This window comes from Cibotium barometz, chromosome 7 (genome assembly GCF_041138505.1).
Source record: "Cibotium barometz isolate CiBa-2024 chromosome 7, ASM4113850v1, whole genome shotgun sequence".
Lineage (NCBI taxonomy): Eukaryota > Viridiplantae > Streptophyta > Polypodiopsida > Cyatheales > Cibotiaceae > Cibotium > Cibotium barometz.
The window spans coordinates 1,433,076-1,449,656 of record NC_141052.1 but is presented as its reverse complement, the minus strand read 5'-3'; the positions used below and the strand labels follow the sequence as shown (position 1 = coordinate 1,449,656).

The 16,581-nt window shown below is 43.0% G+C and overlaps 1 protein-coding gene across 1 annotated transcript in view; it reads right to left on the bottom strand.

The window, feature by feature from the left end:
- Window positions 1–2,473, bottom strand: part of LOC147636567 (ATP-dependent zinc metalloprotease FTSH 9, chloroplastic/mitochondrial-like) — a 40,068-nt gene extending 37,595 nt beyond the window's left edge. Inside the window, exon 1 of the mRNA XM_086799994.1 lies at window positions 1,269–2,473. Within this exon, the coding sequence (XP_086656120.1) occupies window positions 1,269–2,137 (869 nt within the window). The 5' untranslated portion in view covers window positions 2,138–2,473. The remainder of the gene's footprint in view (window positions 1–1,268) is intronic.
- Between the last annotated feature and the right edge of the window lie 14,108 nt (window positions 2,474–16,581).

The following is a 16,581-nucleotide window of genomic DNA, read 5'->3' as shown; positions in this document are numbered from 1 at the left end:
ACGCAGACAGAAGAGAGAGAGAGAGAGATGGCTGGAAATTCAATATATTTCATATGGTACAAAAAGGTACCTAATTCTACAGCCCTAGGCTACCTTGCATAATAAGAGGTGTAAATCACCAAAACAGTCCTAAACTTGGACCCATTCCTTAAGGGAATGAATGAGTTCATCAATGAGCACGTACGCCTTTTATAGGCCTTCTTGAACACTTGGAATGCTGGCCGACTGCTGGTCGGCCAACCGACTGTGCATTAAATGTTTAAGCGCTGTCCGACTGTGCATTAAATGCTTAAGCATTATTCTCCATGCAACCGAAAGGGCATCCATCATTAAACGCAGAAGCGCCTGAATCTGGTACAGCCGACTCCACTATGTGTAGTGTAATATGCAGCGGATGATGAATGTTGAATCCGCTGGCTGCAGCAACAGGGCGGAGCAGGGGGTAGAGCCAATGTCTGCTGCAGTGGAAGATGTGTTGATCAGCTGGACTGCTGCAGAGATGTGCTGCGCAGAGAGTAGAGCACCGGCTGCTTCAGTGTCGTGTGTTGTGTTGTTTCAGGCGGCTGCTGCAGAGGTAGAGCCGATGAAGATGTGTGTTCAACCAGGCGGCTCCCAAAGATTGGGGGCCCAGGGATGAGCACCTTTCAGGCCCCATATGAGCAAAGAAGAAGGCACTTTCATCACTATTTTTAGTCCCCTCCTGCTGGCTGACAAGCTGACCAGCAGTTGGGGGGAGAGAAAATTGGTAGAACTAGTCCCCCATCCTGTCACTCAGTTCTCAGCCCTCAACCCTCAACGGCAATAGGCCAGCACGAAACAGCAGCTATCAGATCAACCAGATTTGAAGAAGGATATCAGTCAGTTCCAGGATTGGTTTCATGAAAACACAGTGGAGTAATTGAATCGCACAGTTTTTGTCACTGTACTTACCATTCTCACATCAGCAAAGCGAATACTCTGCTGGTTAGTTTTTTTTTAGTGTGGTGAGGAGGGGGGAGGGGGGGGGGGAGAGGACCGAGGTTCCTGGCTATTGGGACCTAAGCTGGTCTGTGCCAGTATTTCTTGCTGTCTATCTATGCATGATGCATTAAAAATTCAATCCCTGCAGTAAGAGTTCATCGACCCCACATCTCTAAGGAGCATGTATACAGAAGCAAGTGAACTTGAATGAACATTATTTTGGGCAATACAACTGCAATCACACGATCCATAATCTGGTAATGTACAATGTACACCATAGAAGCAAGGTACAGTAGATTTAAAAATACCTATGCTTATTGAGCTCTGCAAGAAGAGCGCTCTGTTTAGAGGCATCCATAGGATTTGCATCTGCTTGTCGAAGGAGGTGCTCCAGCCGTCGCTTTTCTTGCCATACACTCCACTGATTGATCCACTCTGCCAGTGGATTTCTCTTCATAGCTTCCCACACCGGTCCCCAAACAACTCCCAACTGCAAGCCCATTCTTGGTTTGGCAGAGGTTAATACATCTTTGCCAGAATTCTCACCAAGGTCTTTTTCTTCCTGCAGCATTGTATTTGCACTGGCATCCTCATTGGGTACCTGTGCATTCCCTTGTAGTGTCTGCTGTGCAACATCTTGACGATCAAGACCCTCTGGAGCATCTCTTGCCATTAAAGGGACCTCAGCTTGCCTAACAGCATGCCGTTTTTCTGACTGTGCATGCACCGTCATCTCCGCTGATACCAAATTCGCAGAGGAAGATGGACCCATTTCCTGTGCTTTAAGTTGATTTAAGCTGCAAGGCATGGTATCAAAAACTTCTTCTTGGCTTCCATCTCCCTGTAGAGATGACCCATCAACTCCATTCTCTGAGTTTTCTGCATTGGAGAAAACTAGGTCTTTACCATCACTTCCTGTTTCCTCAAATGGCTCCTTAACTATTTCTTGCTCACTGAAAGCAGACCCTCGGAAGCATTTCACACTGTGGCCGGCCACCACCGCCACCTGGAGCTGCAAACTGCTCCTGCCAGAGAAGCCTTGCGACCTAGTCCTGGACAAATGGCATGGAAAGCGGCAGAGCCGCACGAAGTTATGGAGCTTCGCATCCTGGACAGCTTGAGGAGGGATGAAGGTAGCTTCTTTAGCAGAGACAAGCGAGCTTTGAACAAAACACATGGTTTCCAGCCCAAATAATCCTCGCCTAAGTCATGATCTTAGGCAAACCCCAAATCAAGATGGGCGATGTACATCATCAACGAAAAAGCAATTAATGCTAACCTGTGTCGCGTAGAACTGATGAGCCTCAAAACAGGAGGTGGGCGTAAGTGGCAATTGCTCAATGTAGGACAGGTTACCTCTGCTCTACTCTGACAAAGGGAGGAAGGCTTTCTCCTTCTCCTCCTCCTTTTGCCCGCTCTTCTTGCTACAGTAGAGTAGGCCTAAGGAAGCACAACTGGCCTTGGTGATGCATGTGTGGTGGAGAAGCAATTTCACCTCCCTCACACATAGGGTAGCCCTTCTTCTAAAAAAACTCAATAAAACAGAGGGCCCACGGCCTCAATATGCCCAAAGTAAGATAAGTGACCAAATTTAAAGGCCATTGTCTGACCAAGACTCAATGACTGAGCAGCCTACCATTCAGGCTGCAGGAGGCCAGTGGATGATTCGGAATGGTTTACTATTCCGTAATGACAAAATTTGTGTACTACAGATCCCGGACATTGAGTCCAAGATTCTTAAGGAGTGTCACGACGCCCCTTCTGCTGGATACCCTGGGGTACACAGGACATTATCGTTGGTGAAACACACTTTTTACTGGCCAAAGATGAAAGGGTATGAGTGTCAAGTTTGTCAAGCAAATAAAGCTGAATGCTATCTTCTTCTTTTTTTTTAAATCGGGACGAGAGGATTTGTATTCAAAACTAACATTTCAAATACAAAAAAAGCTTTTTCCAGAGATGCTTAACTCATTGGTAATCTTGAATGGAGTTCTTAATCTTAGTCAGCTCTAATATGAATTGGGCTAACTCAGCATCTTCATCTGCAAGCTAGTTTTTGACCTTTGTCCACTCCTGCTCCTCCTAACTTTCACGATTTGCCTTGATGTTTCTGACCTTTTCTTCATACTCGTCCCAAGCTTCATTAATGGCTAGAGCTTCTTCCACTTCAATTCGTGAATGCTGGGCCCAGCATACAGTATTGTCTGCTTTTAAAATTGTCCTCATCTGCACATAAAGAGCACTCCTCAGGCCAGGGCATTTGAGTGAAGCTGCATTATGAAACACTGAATAATTGCGCATAATCCAAACACACTAAATATATTCTGCCCTAATTGTATTCCAGCATACAGTATTGTCTACTTTTAAAATTGTCCTCATCTGCACATAAAGAGCACTCCTCAGGCCAGGGCATTTGAGTGGGCCTAGCATTCAGGAATGCTGGGCCCAGCATACAGTATTGTCTGCTTTTAAAATTGTCCTCATCTGCACATAAAGAGCACTCCTCAGGCCAGGGCATTTGAGTGAAGCTGCATTATGAAACACTGAATAATTGCGCATAATCCAAACACACAATATATATTCTGCCCTAAGTGTATTCCATAGTTTTGATGAGCATCCAGAGAAGTCTCCAAGTAGGATTTGCTTCCATGTTAACTGAGATTTCTTGACGAGGAAAGGCATTGTTGAACCAGTTCCAAGAGGCTTTTATTAAATTTATAACAGATGGGGTATGATCTCTTCTTCTTGTCTCTGCAACAATCTCCAATTTTGATTTTTTTTGCTCTAGAGTTAGTCCATAAGCCTTTATGCATAATGAGCCATAATAGCACCAATTTCTTTGGAGGAATTACTATTGACCAAATTTTTGAGAATCAAAATCCCACTGTTTTCTATGCCACAGTATGTTCCATTTTGTATTGAGTCTAACATGTACCGGCATTCCATTAAACGATAAGGGGGGGATGGGCAAAAGGGAATTGGATTGGGGCCAGTAAAAAGCATCCAGTGTAAAGGCCTTTCTGCATTGAATGAGCATGGTCTTGTTTGGGTCCCATTTGGAAATTCTGGACTGTATGAAGAGCATATCATCTCTATTGAGTCTATACATCTGCATTAGTTGATCGGTCTCAAGCCATGTTTGTGCAGTGAAATCCCATATATCTCCCTAGCATTGAATCCCCTTCTTAGATAATTTATAAGCTCTCTTCAAATTATGTGCATCCACATAATCATCCAGGCAAAGGGAGAACCAGATGGAATCCATATGGAAAATACCTGCAGCTTTCCTAATGATCTTTGACAGGCATAGTGTTTTCTTGACTTTGTTCCATGCAGACCACATACTTCTAACCAGATCAGAGCAAGAGGGTTTGATCTGGATTATACTAAGAAACATTGGGAGGAACGGGTGGTTTTTCCATTGAGTTCTATCCGACAATCTATGTGCACTCTGATTTCTACGAATTAAAACCGACTAATTAGACTCAAGTTGGAATAAACTTCTTATGATCCATTTAGCATGGTGGCTAAGTCCTCTACATTTGGGATCCCCACTCCTCCCTTCTGCTTGGGCTGTGTACAGTATTTCCAAGCAACCTTAGGAATTTTGTACACATCTGCATCCCCAGGCCAAAGAAAATTTTGGCATAATGATTGTAGCTCTTTAATATTACTCTTAGAGGGTGTCTAGCATGAGAGGAAGTAAATGGTCGTGGGAATGAGCATATGTTTAAGCACCAAGCATCTTCCTGCTAAATTCTGTTGGTCATCTTTTCACCTATCAAACTTTGCTTTCACTTTTTCCATTACCCACTTCCATCTATGTTTCATGGTCACTTTGAAACCCATTGGAATGCCCAGCAATCTCAACACTTTCCCTCTTTGATGACCTGACATCCCTGCTCAATTATCCAATTTGGAGGGTCATTAATCAAGGTTTTTATTCATGTTTTCTAATGAATTAATGAGGGAACCTGAGGCAGTATAGAATATATGAAGGCAGAACCAGAATGTTCTTATAGATTTCTCATCATTATGCAACAATCAATTAGTGTCATCTGCAAACAACTGCAAACACATTTGCCCTTTATTGTTTGGCAAGTCAATGCCTTTCATTTCACCTTTCTGCAAGGCATATTGCACCTGTCATCCGAGTGCATCTGCAGCTATGGCAAAGAGGAAAGGAGCAAGAGGGCAACCCTGTTTGATAGATCTCTTAAGTTCAAAGGGGTCTAATAATCTGCCATTGATCACTACTCGAACTCTGGCATTCCCAAACAATGTTGCAACTTTTCTGATATAAAAAGATGTCCTAAACCCATATCATTGAGAGATTGTAGGATGAAGTCCCATTCTAATTTGTCATAAGCTTTGTCGAAGTCAATCTTAAGAATACAAAGTCCTGTTTAGTGTATTGGGCATGTTCCACTCCTTCCCACAAGGCAATAATGACATCAAGGATGTATCGACCCTTTATGAAGCCATTTTGTTCCGTTGTTACTTAGCCTCCTTGCCAACACTCTAGCAAAAAATTTATATGTTGTAGGTAGCATAGAGATGGGTCGCCAATTGGAGAGATCATCCTTAGAACCCCTTTTGTGAATCGGTTTGATTATCCCTTCATTCAGAGAGATTGGAAGAGCTATGTGATCTAAACTTTCTTTCCACACAAGAAGGAGAGGTGTAATCATTAGTTCCTTAAACTGCTTGAAAATTTTAGTTGGTAAGCCATCTATACTAGGGCTTTTCCCATTCTATAAGCAATCTATTGCATCTGCAATTTCCCCTTTTGAAACATCAACTTCAAGAGTTGCAGCTAGAGAGTTGGGGATAATTTTCTGTCTGCAATCTTAAATTACCTTACATGCCCTATCTTTTTCCTCATTTTTGGCTAGAGGGGTGTTGAAAATGTTCGAGAAGTGTTCCCTTCTTGCGATATTCATGTTCTTCTCAATGGAAATCGCAGGGAGGCCTTGAGGATTTTTTTTTAAAGGGAAAAATTCTTTGTCTGTTTTCTTTTTAAGGATTGTGTACTTCTCTTTGGATGGTCTGTCTACTTTGCATGCCCACCATTCTCTTATGAAGAGTTTAAGATGTTGGCATTGAATTATTTCCTCCCTTCTCAAGTCAACTTTGAGATTATTTATTTCACTGCTGCTGCTCAAATCCTCTTAAGATGAAGACACTTTGCTTTCTAGAACCTTAAGTCTATTGTACTTAATGTTCCTTCTTTGAGCTCGTGCTTTAGTGACTTCTTTTTTGATTGAAACTAAGAAGTTTTGAGTGTCACGACCGAACAGCTCTTGACCACGCCCTATCAGGAGCTCGAAAAGGAGAAGAAGGATTCTTCCCATATTTGTTTGATCCCTGCATGGACTATCGGCATTCTTGAACAATTTGGGATCGGTATGGAACCACCCATATTTGATTTTCTAATAAGAGGCTTTGAGGGTTAAAAGGATTGGAAAGTGATCTGAGAGAACAATATTATTCATAACTTTGATAGTTGAACTCATGAATTTCTGACTGAGAACATCTGATATGTAACATCTATCCAACCTAGCCGTCCTTTTGTTAGCATATATGTCCTCCCATTGCTCCAAGTAAACTCAATTGAAGATGTCATATCCTATAGCGCATGCAAGATCTTGCATTCCTCCCATCTTTTCTTTTCTTGACCTCTGTTTGTTTGGCCGAGTTGCTTGTACCTATCCAGTTGTGACTCCACCATGTTAAAATATCCAAGCATAATAATTAGAGAATTAATTTTCATCAGATACGTTCATAGCCTAGGTCTGGATCTTGCAGGACCAGAGGAATATAGAGAGACCACAGTGAATACATCCTTCCCCATGTCAAACTGGACAACAATCCATCTATGAAGAGGGTTCACTTGTACCTCCTTGATGTAAGAGGCTAGTGTTACAACAATTCCAAGGGATGTTCCCCACTTCCTTGCGAATGGTTAGTTTACAAACCATCTATGATTCTTGGAAACTATACATAAGTTCCTCTGCAATGCATCACCCATCACTTTGATTTCTTGCAGACATATAAAAGAAGGTTTTAAACCGGATTGCCACATCTAATCTTTAATAATACAAGGTCTTATTTCATCAGTTAGACCTTTTGTGTTAAAGGAAAGAGCTCTAATGTTGTCTAACATCATGTTCTTGGGGTTTTGGATGGAGGTCTCCCATTGGGCCTAGGAGTTTTCTCATTGGGGCTAGGGAATGCATCCCTCCCACTTATGACTATCTCCTTTTGGAGGAGCCTAAGTCACCCAAGATGCCATTCACAATACCTTGGTTTATAGCAGCAAGGGAGGCATTTTTTATGTTTTCTCTAGGGAGAGTCTCCTCGTCTGCTTGTGAAGGGAGAAGTTGATCTTCCTGGAAATTTTCCTAAAAATCCATGTCCTCCACCTCCCTTGCAAAGACATCTTGTCTTGCCTAAGCCTGTGAGCTCGGGACATATTCATCATCATCAATAGGAGAATCCTCCCCTAGTTGGTAAGGTTCAGCAAGATCCATTACAAGGGGGGTAAAGCTATTGTTTTGTTTTATTTTTGGGTTACCTTTTGGTTGCCAACTCTTGTTGAAGGGTTTGTTTCTCCATCCCACATTTTGGAACCCTTGGTTAAAAGTCTCTGGGCTCTTTTGTTCATCCGGTTTAGGAGAAGGAGGGGGGAACTTAATAGGGTAGTTTATGATGAAGTGGTCCTTAGCTCCACAGTGGAAACAGGTGTTGGGAATATTCTTATACACTACTGGTTGGTCAATGGAGTATCCACTTCCCGTTGAGATTGTTAAGTTGGCTAGTAAGTCTTAATTGATGTCCATCTCAATAAGGGCCTAAGGGTGCCATCGAGGATTGAGATCATCAGTGGGTCTAATCCCTAACAGTCTACCAAGAGGATTAAGTATACGTTTCAAAAGAGGACAAAGTTGTAAAGGCAAGTTGGGGAGCTCTACCCAAATGGGTACCAGAGAGGGTTTAGGACCAAGAGGAGAAGAGTTCGGGGACCATCTAAACACAGACAGCGGGGAGTTTCTAACCTTCCATTATCCTGCCCCTAGAACATTAAGGGCCATTTTCTCAGTTTTAAATAGGAAGCAATAGTAGTTGTTATGAAAGAATTGCGTCTTTTCTACTTCTCAGCCCTCAAGGTCCAATTGTGTCTAATTCATGTGCACAAAAACTCTACTGAAGGCCCAAAGCATAGTCCCACTACCGCTCTTGCCCGATAAGAATAAGTCCACTCATTTACCAAATCTTCAGGTAATGAGATAGAAAGCTTCTTACCAATTCCAGGTTGTTAATTTTTCATTCAAGCAGGATAGTTGCTTCCCTCTTCGTTACCCTCTACTGCAGTGTTAGAACTTTGCGCTTGTTCACCTTTGTAAGGTCCTCATTGATCCAACAGATCTCTTCCACTTCTAGAGTCGGGGAGGCTCTGTCGTTCTTTTGCATGGACTCTGATGGTGCTTGTTCGCCTTTGTAAGGGCCTCGTTGATCTGACATATCTCTTTCACTTCTAGAGTCAGTTTCCTTACAAAAATCAAGGATTTTAAGGAGCAATTGGCCAATGTTAATGAAGTATATCCTGGTAGCCTAACGTCTTGAATGCATTACCCGACTTGTATCAAAGTTTTGCTTCTACCATAAGACTTGTGAGATGAAAGGCAAACCAAATGCCTTGGAGTTTGAGAAGTTGGTTTCTGTGCTCTTGCAAGAAGAGCAATCTATGAAAAATAGATCCATCATGCATATAGGAGATTAGGCTTTTGCTGCTAATCAATAAAGAGGTAAAGGTAAATCCTTTCATTAGGGTAGTTACAAGCCAAAATCAGAGCCATCGGGTAAGCCTACAAACAAAGAAGAAAAGCCAAAAAAAAAGGGCAAATGCAACTATTGTAGGAAACGTTGTCACAATATTGATGAGTGCAGGAAGCACTCAAGAAGGATAAAAAAAACAAGGCTCAGGTATGGCTATAGGTTGATGAGCATCTAATGTAGAAAACAATGAATCTACAAACTATGCACATGATGATTGGTCTGTCATTGTGCAATGGAGTTTTGACCCTTTGCATAAGGTTGTATGTATGGCTGTTTATAGATGTACATATCTAGTATTTTGATAATGGTTCTAATAAGCACATTACTTCTCATTGCAATTTATTCTTATCACTTGAATCTGCTCCTCCATAGGGAAACACTACTACATATGTAAACAACTCCCTATATCATGTAAAAGGAGTTGGTAAAGTTGTTCTCACTACTGCAAATGGTGGGACAATCATGCTCTTAGATGTATTATATGTATTAGGGATGAATAAGAACTTGTTATCTGTCTCTGCCATTACTAATGCTAGCTTCTTAGTTCAATTTGTAAATAACATATGTAATGTTCATGATTATAGATAGCAATATAATTGTTACTTCTGGTACGCTGTCTCATGGCCTTAACATGCTAGATGCATACGAAAGACAAAAAAAAATTTGTATGTCTAGTTTTTACCACAAAGGTAATGGGTGATGCTAAGCTGTGGCATGGTAGTTTACTGTGTTTACATAAGCTCCTATCAAACATGTTTGTGAGGGCTGTATTCTTGGAAAAATGCAGCGGGCATCCTTTCCCAAAGATGGTTCAACTAGAGCTATCCAAAAATTATAGCTTATACATAGTGATGTATGTGGTCCTACGAGGACACCATCTATTGGGGGCTATCTCTATTTTGTCACATTCATTGATGATTATTCCAAACATACTTGGGGATATCCATTGAAACAGAAATAAAAGGTTTTTATGTGCTTTAAGCACTTTGTTACTATAGGGTTAAAAATATTTCTACATGTGAGATTGGTAGCCTGCTTACTTATCGAGGGGTAAGGGGGTATATGTCTAAAGATTTTCATGCATACATGGCTAATCATGGGATAAAACACCAATGTACACTGCCCTATACATCTCAGCAGAATGGTGTAGCTAAACGCAAAAACAGGTTTCTCATGGAGATGGTACATTATATGGTTGAAAGTCAAGAGTTACCTCATGGTTTCTAGCTAGAAGCAATCATTTGTGTAACACATGTTTTGAACAGGTGTCCTATAAAGGCTTTGCATATAATTACACCTTTTGAAGCTTGGAATGGTAGAAAGCCCTCTGTGGCTCACTTATGCATTTTTGATTGTTTTGTTAATGTACTTATGCGTGAGCAAATTTGCACGATAAGTTTGTTAAATGTATTTTTGTGGGGTATAGCTCGGAAAGTAAAGGTTACCGTCTCTATCATCCTACTACCACAAGTAGATTCGTATGAGTAGAGATGTATTTGTGGTGGAAGATGTAATTTAGCCCTTACTTTCGTGTAAAAAAATAACAAAATATATGTTCATAGGACATATTCGACACTCTCCTTCCATTGTTCAATGCAGGACACATTGATATAAATCATTTGGTGTTAACTAAATCAACATGCTACCTTGCACAAGAGGAGAGAAGAGAAGAAAGACCATGAAAGGATTGACGATTCGGGGGCTAGCACTTAGCCAAACCTAACTCCCCTATGTGAGGCTACTAGGGGCTCAACCTAATGAGGGTTAACTCCCCTATGTGAGGCTACTAGGGGCTCAACCTCCACTTGTGTCACTCAAATGGAGCTTCCACAAGCTAGGTAGTGAGCAAAGAGGAAGGGAGCTATGGAGAGCTCAACCTCTATGCTATGCCTTTGTGTGTGCAAGAGTAATCTCAAGAAAAAGACAAGAAGAAGGAGAAGAAGAAGTAAGACAAGAACACTGACCTACATGCACACCACCATAATCAAGCACGCAGGCAGCAACACATACAAGCCTACCACCATAGCCACAAGAGAGAGAGAGAGAGAGAGAGAGAGAGAGAGAGAGAGAGAGAGAGAGAGAGAGAGAGAAGGCAAACTCAATTGTGATGATGGGATTTTCCCTTTTCATATTTCATGTCACTTATATATATGAGCTCGCTTTTTAGAATGGCCAGCTGCCCATTTAACAATCGAGGGCCCAAAACTAATTTCATAGCTATATGTACACCTAGGCTTATTCTTATAGTAGCTGGCATTACACATGTAAGCTCGGTCATCCCATTCATCATTTACATGAAGAGCTTAGTGCAGTTACATAATAATGAGCTACAAGAAGCATAACTATGCTTAAAAATAATGTTAACCAGTGTGGTTACCCCTCCCTAATCAAATCCATCCTCAGAGCTAGCAAGGAGACTCAGCGCGGTAGTAGATGGAGTAAGTGCGGATGAAGTCGTACCGCGATCTGGGATGTGGAGGGATTAATGCAAGACTTTATAGCTGGTCCAAAATGTAGTCTCCATCATGTCTTCAAAAGTGTGCATGCTCCATGCAGGCATCCAATAGATGCACTTGTAGTAGTGCCGAACAATTGCTTTAAGGTTAGGCCTTGTTGAGGTCAAAGGCAAGGCCTTGGTTTCCCTCCTAGAAGTGGTTCCAATCTGGAAACGTCTCTAGGAGCATGATGATCAAGTTGAAGAAGTGGATGGTTGCTACAATGGCCCGGTCAAGGACCTAATTGTAGCGGTCAATGAAGGCATTCATCTTTGTCAACATGGTGGCCTCTATGCATGGGCTCTAGGACGTCAATGGGGTGAACCAAGGAAAGTTCTACCGTAGCTTGGGGTTTGCTTACTGCTCCTTCTGGAATAAGTCCCAAGCCCATTGTCTGTGGGATAGGCAGGTATGCGGGGTTTATCCACACAGGTGGTGGGGTGTCTTGCAGTAATGCTCCTAGATGTAGGGCTTTAGGAGAAAAGGTCGGTGCCAAACGGGCTACTCGTCCATGAGCTCGAAGGTTATGGGGCAAGCATTGGAAGGGGGCTACTCGTAATAACTGCCATGTTGTTGATGTGGGTGTTGGCACTTCCAGGTGTCATTTGCTTGGCGTTGAGATAAGGCCAAAGGACATGCATGGATGTCCAGGCGATCTGTAAGCCTGCTAATGGGGGCATGTTAGAGTTGTCGACAGAGTAGGATATTGATTGCTTGCTCAAACTTTGTGTGATCTAGTGGGTCACGCCAGTTGAGGGGTGGGTCCATCTCTTTGTGCTCCTACAGGAGTGGCAGAGGAATCTCATCAGGCGGTGAATGCAACTAGGGTGGAGGAGCAGTCGTGAGAGGGAGAGGTTACGATGGCGAGGGTGGTGTCAAGGAAGGGCGGGGGCCTTGCTGATGTCGAGGGAGGTGATTGCGACTAGGGTGGAGTAGCAGTCACAAGGGAGAGGTTATGGTGGCGAGGGTCGTGTCAAGGAAGGGTGGGGGCCTTGCTGATGTCAAGGGTGCTTCCCGTACTCCTCAAAATGGGAACGGGCAGGTCGCTTCTCTTTTGGGGTGTATGAGGGAGGAACTCATAGGAGGAGTCAAAGTGGGCTAGGGCTATCATGTTGTTGAGGATAAAAAGCTAGTAGGGGAGTGTGAAATCTCAAGAGAAAAATGCAAGAGTTTGGCTAGGGGGGAGAGAGATAAGTGAGTGAAAGTGGCAGGCCCTTTTTTTTAATAGATTTTTAGGAAGGGAATGGCCATGGCTTCATGAGGGTATGGCTATGGCTAAGGAGAGTACGACCGTGGCTTCATGAGGGAATGACCGTGGCTAAAGCGACTGACAAGAGAACGATTGTGGCTTCGTTGAGTGAAAGGCCGTGTCTTAAGAGCATACAGAGTGAACCGATGTGTCTTCATAAGGGTACCACCGTGTCTTAAGAGCGTACATCCATGGCTAAATAGAGTGAACAGCCATGGCTTCATGAGGGTACGACCATGTCTTCAGAGAGAGATTTCTTTTAGCACCCTAAAAAATAGGTTTTGTACCCTAGGGCTATACAACCAGCACCCCAGTGTGGGTTTTGCACTGACTCCTTGCCCGCCGGTTTGCAAGAGTGAGGAGGTGGCTCCAATTAGGTTTTGGCAAGGTTGGTAGCTCCTTCAGGAGCTTGGAGGTTTCATTGGAGGGAGTAGCTAGGTAAAGGGGAGTCTAAGAAGCAAGGGATTGAGTGAGGGTGCACTAAGAAAGGCAGATGATAAGGGGAGGTGGAGTAGCCAAAGTTGAAGGTACATCACTATCGGGGACAGTGAACAGGGGTTGTATGGGCATGGCATCCTCCTGAATTTTTTCTTCCATTTATCTTGTGTGATAGTAGTGGTGGTGTTAATGGAGGCTATCTTGGGCTGCCATTGTATTTTTTGTGGTTTCAAAATCACGGGAGTAGGAACAATGCACTGTGGTACCTAGATTTGTTAATTGCCTTTAAAGAAGTGTTGAGCTTGTAGGAGAGGCTTAGGGATCCAGGTGGTTGTGATGTGAGGGCGAGGTTGGTGGTGGCGAGATGATGGCGGTTTTGCTTTGTTGAAGATCTTCACTGGGGGTTCTTCTGCATCCTGTGGGCTTGGGGTTGTCTTATTGGAGGTTAGCTAGAGGTACGAGGAGTTGGCTTTGCTGGGGTATGAGTTGGGGAAGTGGATCTTCGGGGAATCCACAAAGCTGTAGCACCCGCATAATAGCCTTGGGTTGCAAGGAGCTTCTTGGGTACCTAGGTGTGAGGATTCTTAGGTTTTTTGTATTGGGGCCAAAGTTGTACCTGGGGTTGGTTTGTCTTGTTAGTGGGGTTAGCAGTGTTAGTGGCTTCTTTGATATGGGGTTTTGCTGGCAAAGCTTGGTGTAAATGAGGTTTGGTGAGGTAATTGGGTATTCACTATATGGGGAGAGGCCTCTTTTTGGGTGGCATGGTTTTATGTTAGTTGGATAGCAGAGTGATGGTGGTTAGTGGAAGAGAGTGGTCGACTTGGGTTAAGTGATTGGGTGCCAAAGGTTCTTCATCAGTGCATCAGGATTGTAACTTAGTGTGAGGCTAGTTGTGCAGGGTTACCATCCTTGCATCGTTAATCAATTTGACATCAGTTGTGTCCCATCCATCCATGCCCTAGAAGGATCTCTTCGCTCATTGTTCCTGTAGGCATCACATAAAACTTCCCTTCCAAGGGGTTATTGCCAATGTGAAACAGAGTTATAATTGTGCCTAAATATTGGACTGACTGTGAAGCAACAGTTAGTGACCGTGTGGTCGGGGTGTTCACTAATGGTAGCCTCCCGAGGGAGTTCCATGTGTCATAGGCCATCAGATTCTGATTAGCTCTTGTATCAACAAGAGCCAATTTTTGTGCGAAACTCGTCAGGGTGTTCATTCCTAAACCACAACCATGCAGGTTTCATCTCCCAGTCCTCTTCTTCAAGGTCCACTACTTGGGCCATGTTTACCATGATGTTTTGCCCCTATGTTTTGCTTGCTGCTCTTTTGCTTCGCATTGTGCCGTTTCTTTCATTTCCTCGTGCCATTTCTTTTGCTATTTTTTGGCCATGAATGGCCTTAATGTGGTTTCGGTGAGTGGGCCATAGTAGCATTTTAGTTTGCTACCGTTGAAATATCTCGCCATGTTGATGCCGTCAAGTGTTTCTATGTGCATTGTGCCTTGCAGGGTTATTTCAATTACTAGGAAAGGTCCCAAGCCTCTGAATTTAAGTTTCTTTTTGTGGTTTTTCATGCTGTAGAGGAGGACCATATCACCCTCACTCATTTCCTTATCTTTGAGTTGGTCATCAAACCAGTGTTTACACCTTAGCTTTTCCATAATCTATTATACATAGCTAGGAGGTGTGTTTCATCAAGCTTTTCAAGTTTAAAAAGGCAACAACTCAAGAGATTGCCCTTGAATTTCTCCTGTACCGTAACTCTTAAGCTGGGTACTAAGAACTCCATAGGCATGATTGCTTCAGTACCATAGGTCAAACTGAAGGGTGTTGCATTTGTGGCTGTCCTATATGCTATGCGATATGCCCAGAGTGCGGATGGCAACTTTTGTTCCCAATGATTTTGGCTAGTCTCAACTATTTAAGTTAGGATAGCATAAAGGACTTTATTTATGATTTTGGCTTGGCCATTGTCTTGGGGATAGTAGGGGGGGATTTCCTATGGGTGACTAGGAATTTTTGTAATAAGAATTATATCACTTCATTGATAAAGTGTGTGCCATTGTCACTTACCAGCTTCTTAAGAGGGCACCCAAAGCGAGTGATCACTGACTCGTAAAGGAATTTTGCTGTGGATCTCACGTTAGCCTTGCGAGTTCGACCCATTTAGTACAATAGTCCATGGTGGCCACTATAATGTATCACGCTTGAGTGTACTAAGCCGCCATACTAATGGGTCCTATGAAATCAATGCCCCACTTCTCAAATGGTTGTAAGGACACGACCATGTTTATAGGCATTTTGTCCTTAAATTGTGGGATTGCCAGTCGTTGGCATTCATCACATCGTTTGATGTATTCCATAGTGTCTCCAATTAAGGTGGGCCACCATAATCCTTCTAGGAGGATTTTGCGAGTTGTAATGTCTGTTGTTGTTGCGAAGTGTCCACCTACACTTCTAGAGTGGGCTTGCTTGAGATGGAAGACATATTTGTCTTTGTGGACACAGTGTCTTATGATTCTGTCTTTCCCTTGCTTGTAGAGTTGCCCTGCAATTAACTGATACGGGGTAGCCTTTTTAATGAGGCACCTCACTTGGTCTTTGTTGAGGAGTGGGTCGATGGGTAGGCCATTAGCAAGGAAGTACACAATTTCCTCTCCCCATTCAGGAATTAAGCATAGCTGGAACAAGGTGACATCTAGCAAGTCATCATTAACGCCCATCAATGGCTCACCTTGGGGATGCGTGACATATGGTCAGCCAAAACATGTTGTAAGCCTTTCCATACTATGATAGCGAATTCGAACTCTAGTAGAACTAGCAGCTATCTCATGATTTGACCGGTGGTATAGGGTTTATTTACCAGGTAGAGGAGAGCTTGATGGTCCACAAAGAAAATGAACTTAGTTGCCAAAAGATAATGGTGAAACATTTTAACCATGTGGACCATGGCTAAGCCCTCCCTCTATGTGGTGGTATAGTTTCATTCTGCCTCGTTTAGTTGGCAATTAGCAAAGCTAATAGGGAAATCCCTATTGTGTGTGCTGGGTTGAGCCAGTACACACCCAATTGCAAAGGTGGAGGCATCAACGTGAACGTGAAATATGATGTCCCAATTAGGGGACCTCAAGATGGGATTATATGCATGCTGGCACTCCTATGTCCATTAAAAAAATGATTAGAAGTCCATAGAGGGGACAAGCAATGTCAGTGTACATGAAGATGAAATGTTGATAATACCCGACATGTCCCATAAAGTGCTGGACTCCTTTGAAATTGGTCAGTGGGTGGCGGCTCAAGATTGAGTCACACCTTGCTGTTGTCTGTGGAGATTCCATGTTTTGAGACTGTGTCCCAAAATTACTCCGTACTGAACCCAAAATTGGCATTTAAGAGGATTGAGAGAGATTTAGTAGAGTCGACATCTCTCTAGCACTTTTTATAAACACTCTAAGTGTGATTTCCAAGTAGAATTGACACAGAGGTCATCCATGAAGACTTCAAGGAATTTTAAAAGATATTCCTTATAGGCCATGAGCATTAGGCATTGGAAGGTGCATGGGGCATTGGTTAGCCCAAATGGCATGACATGGTATG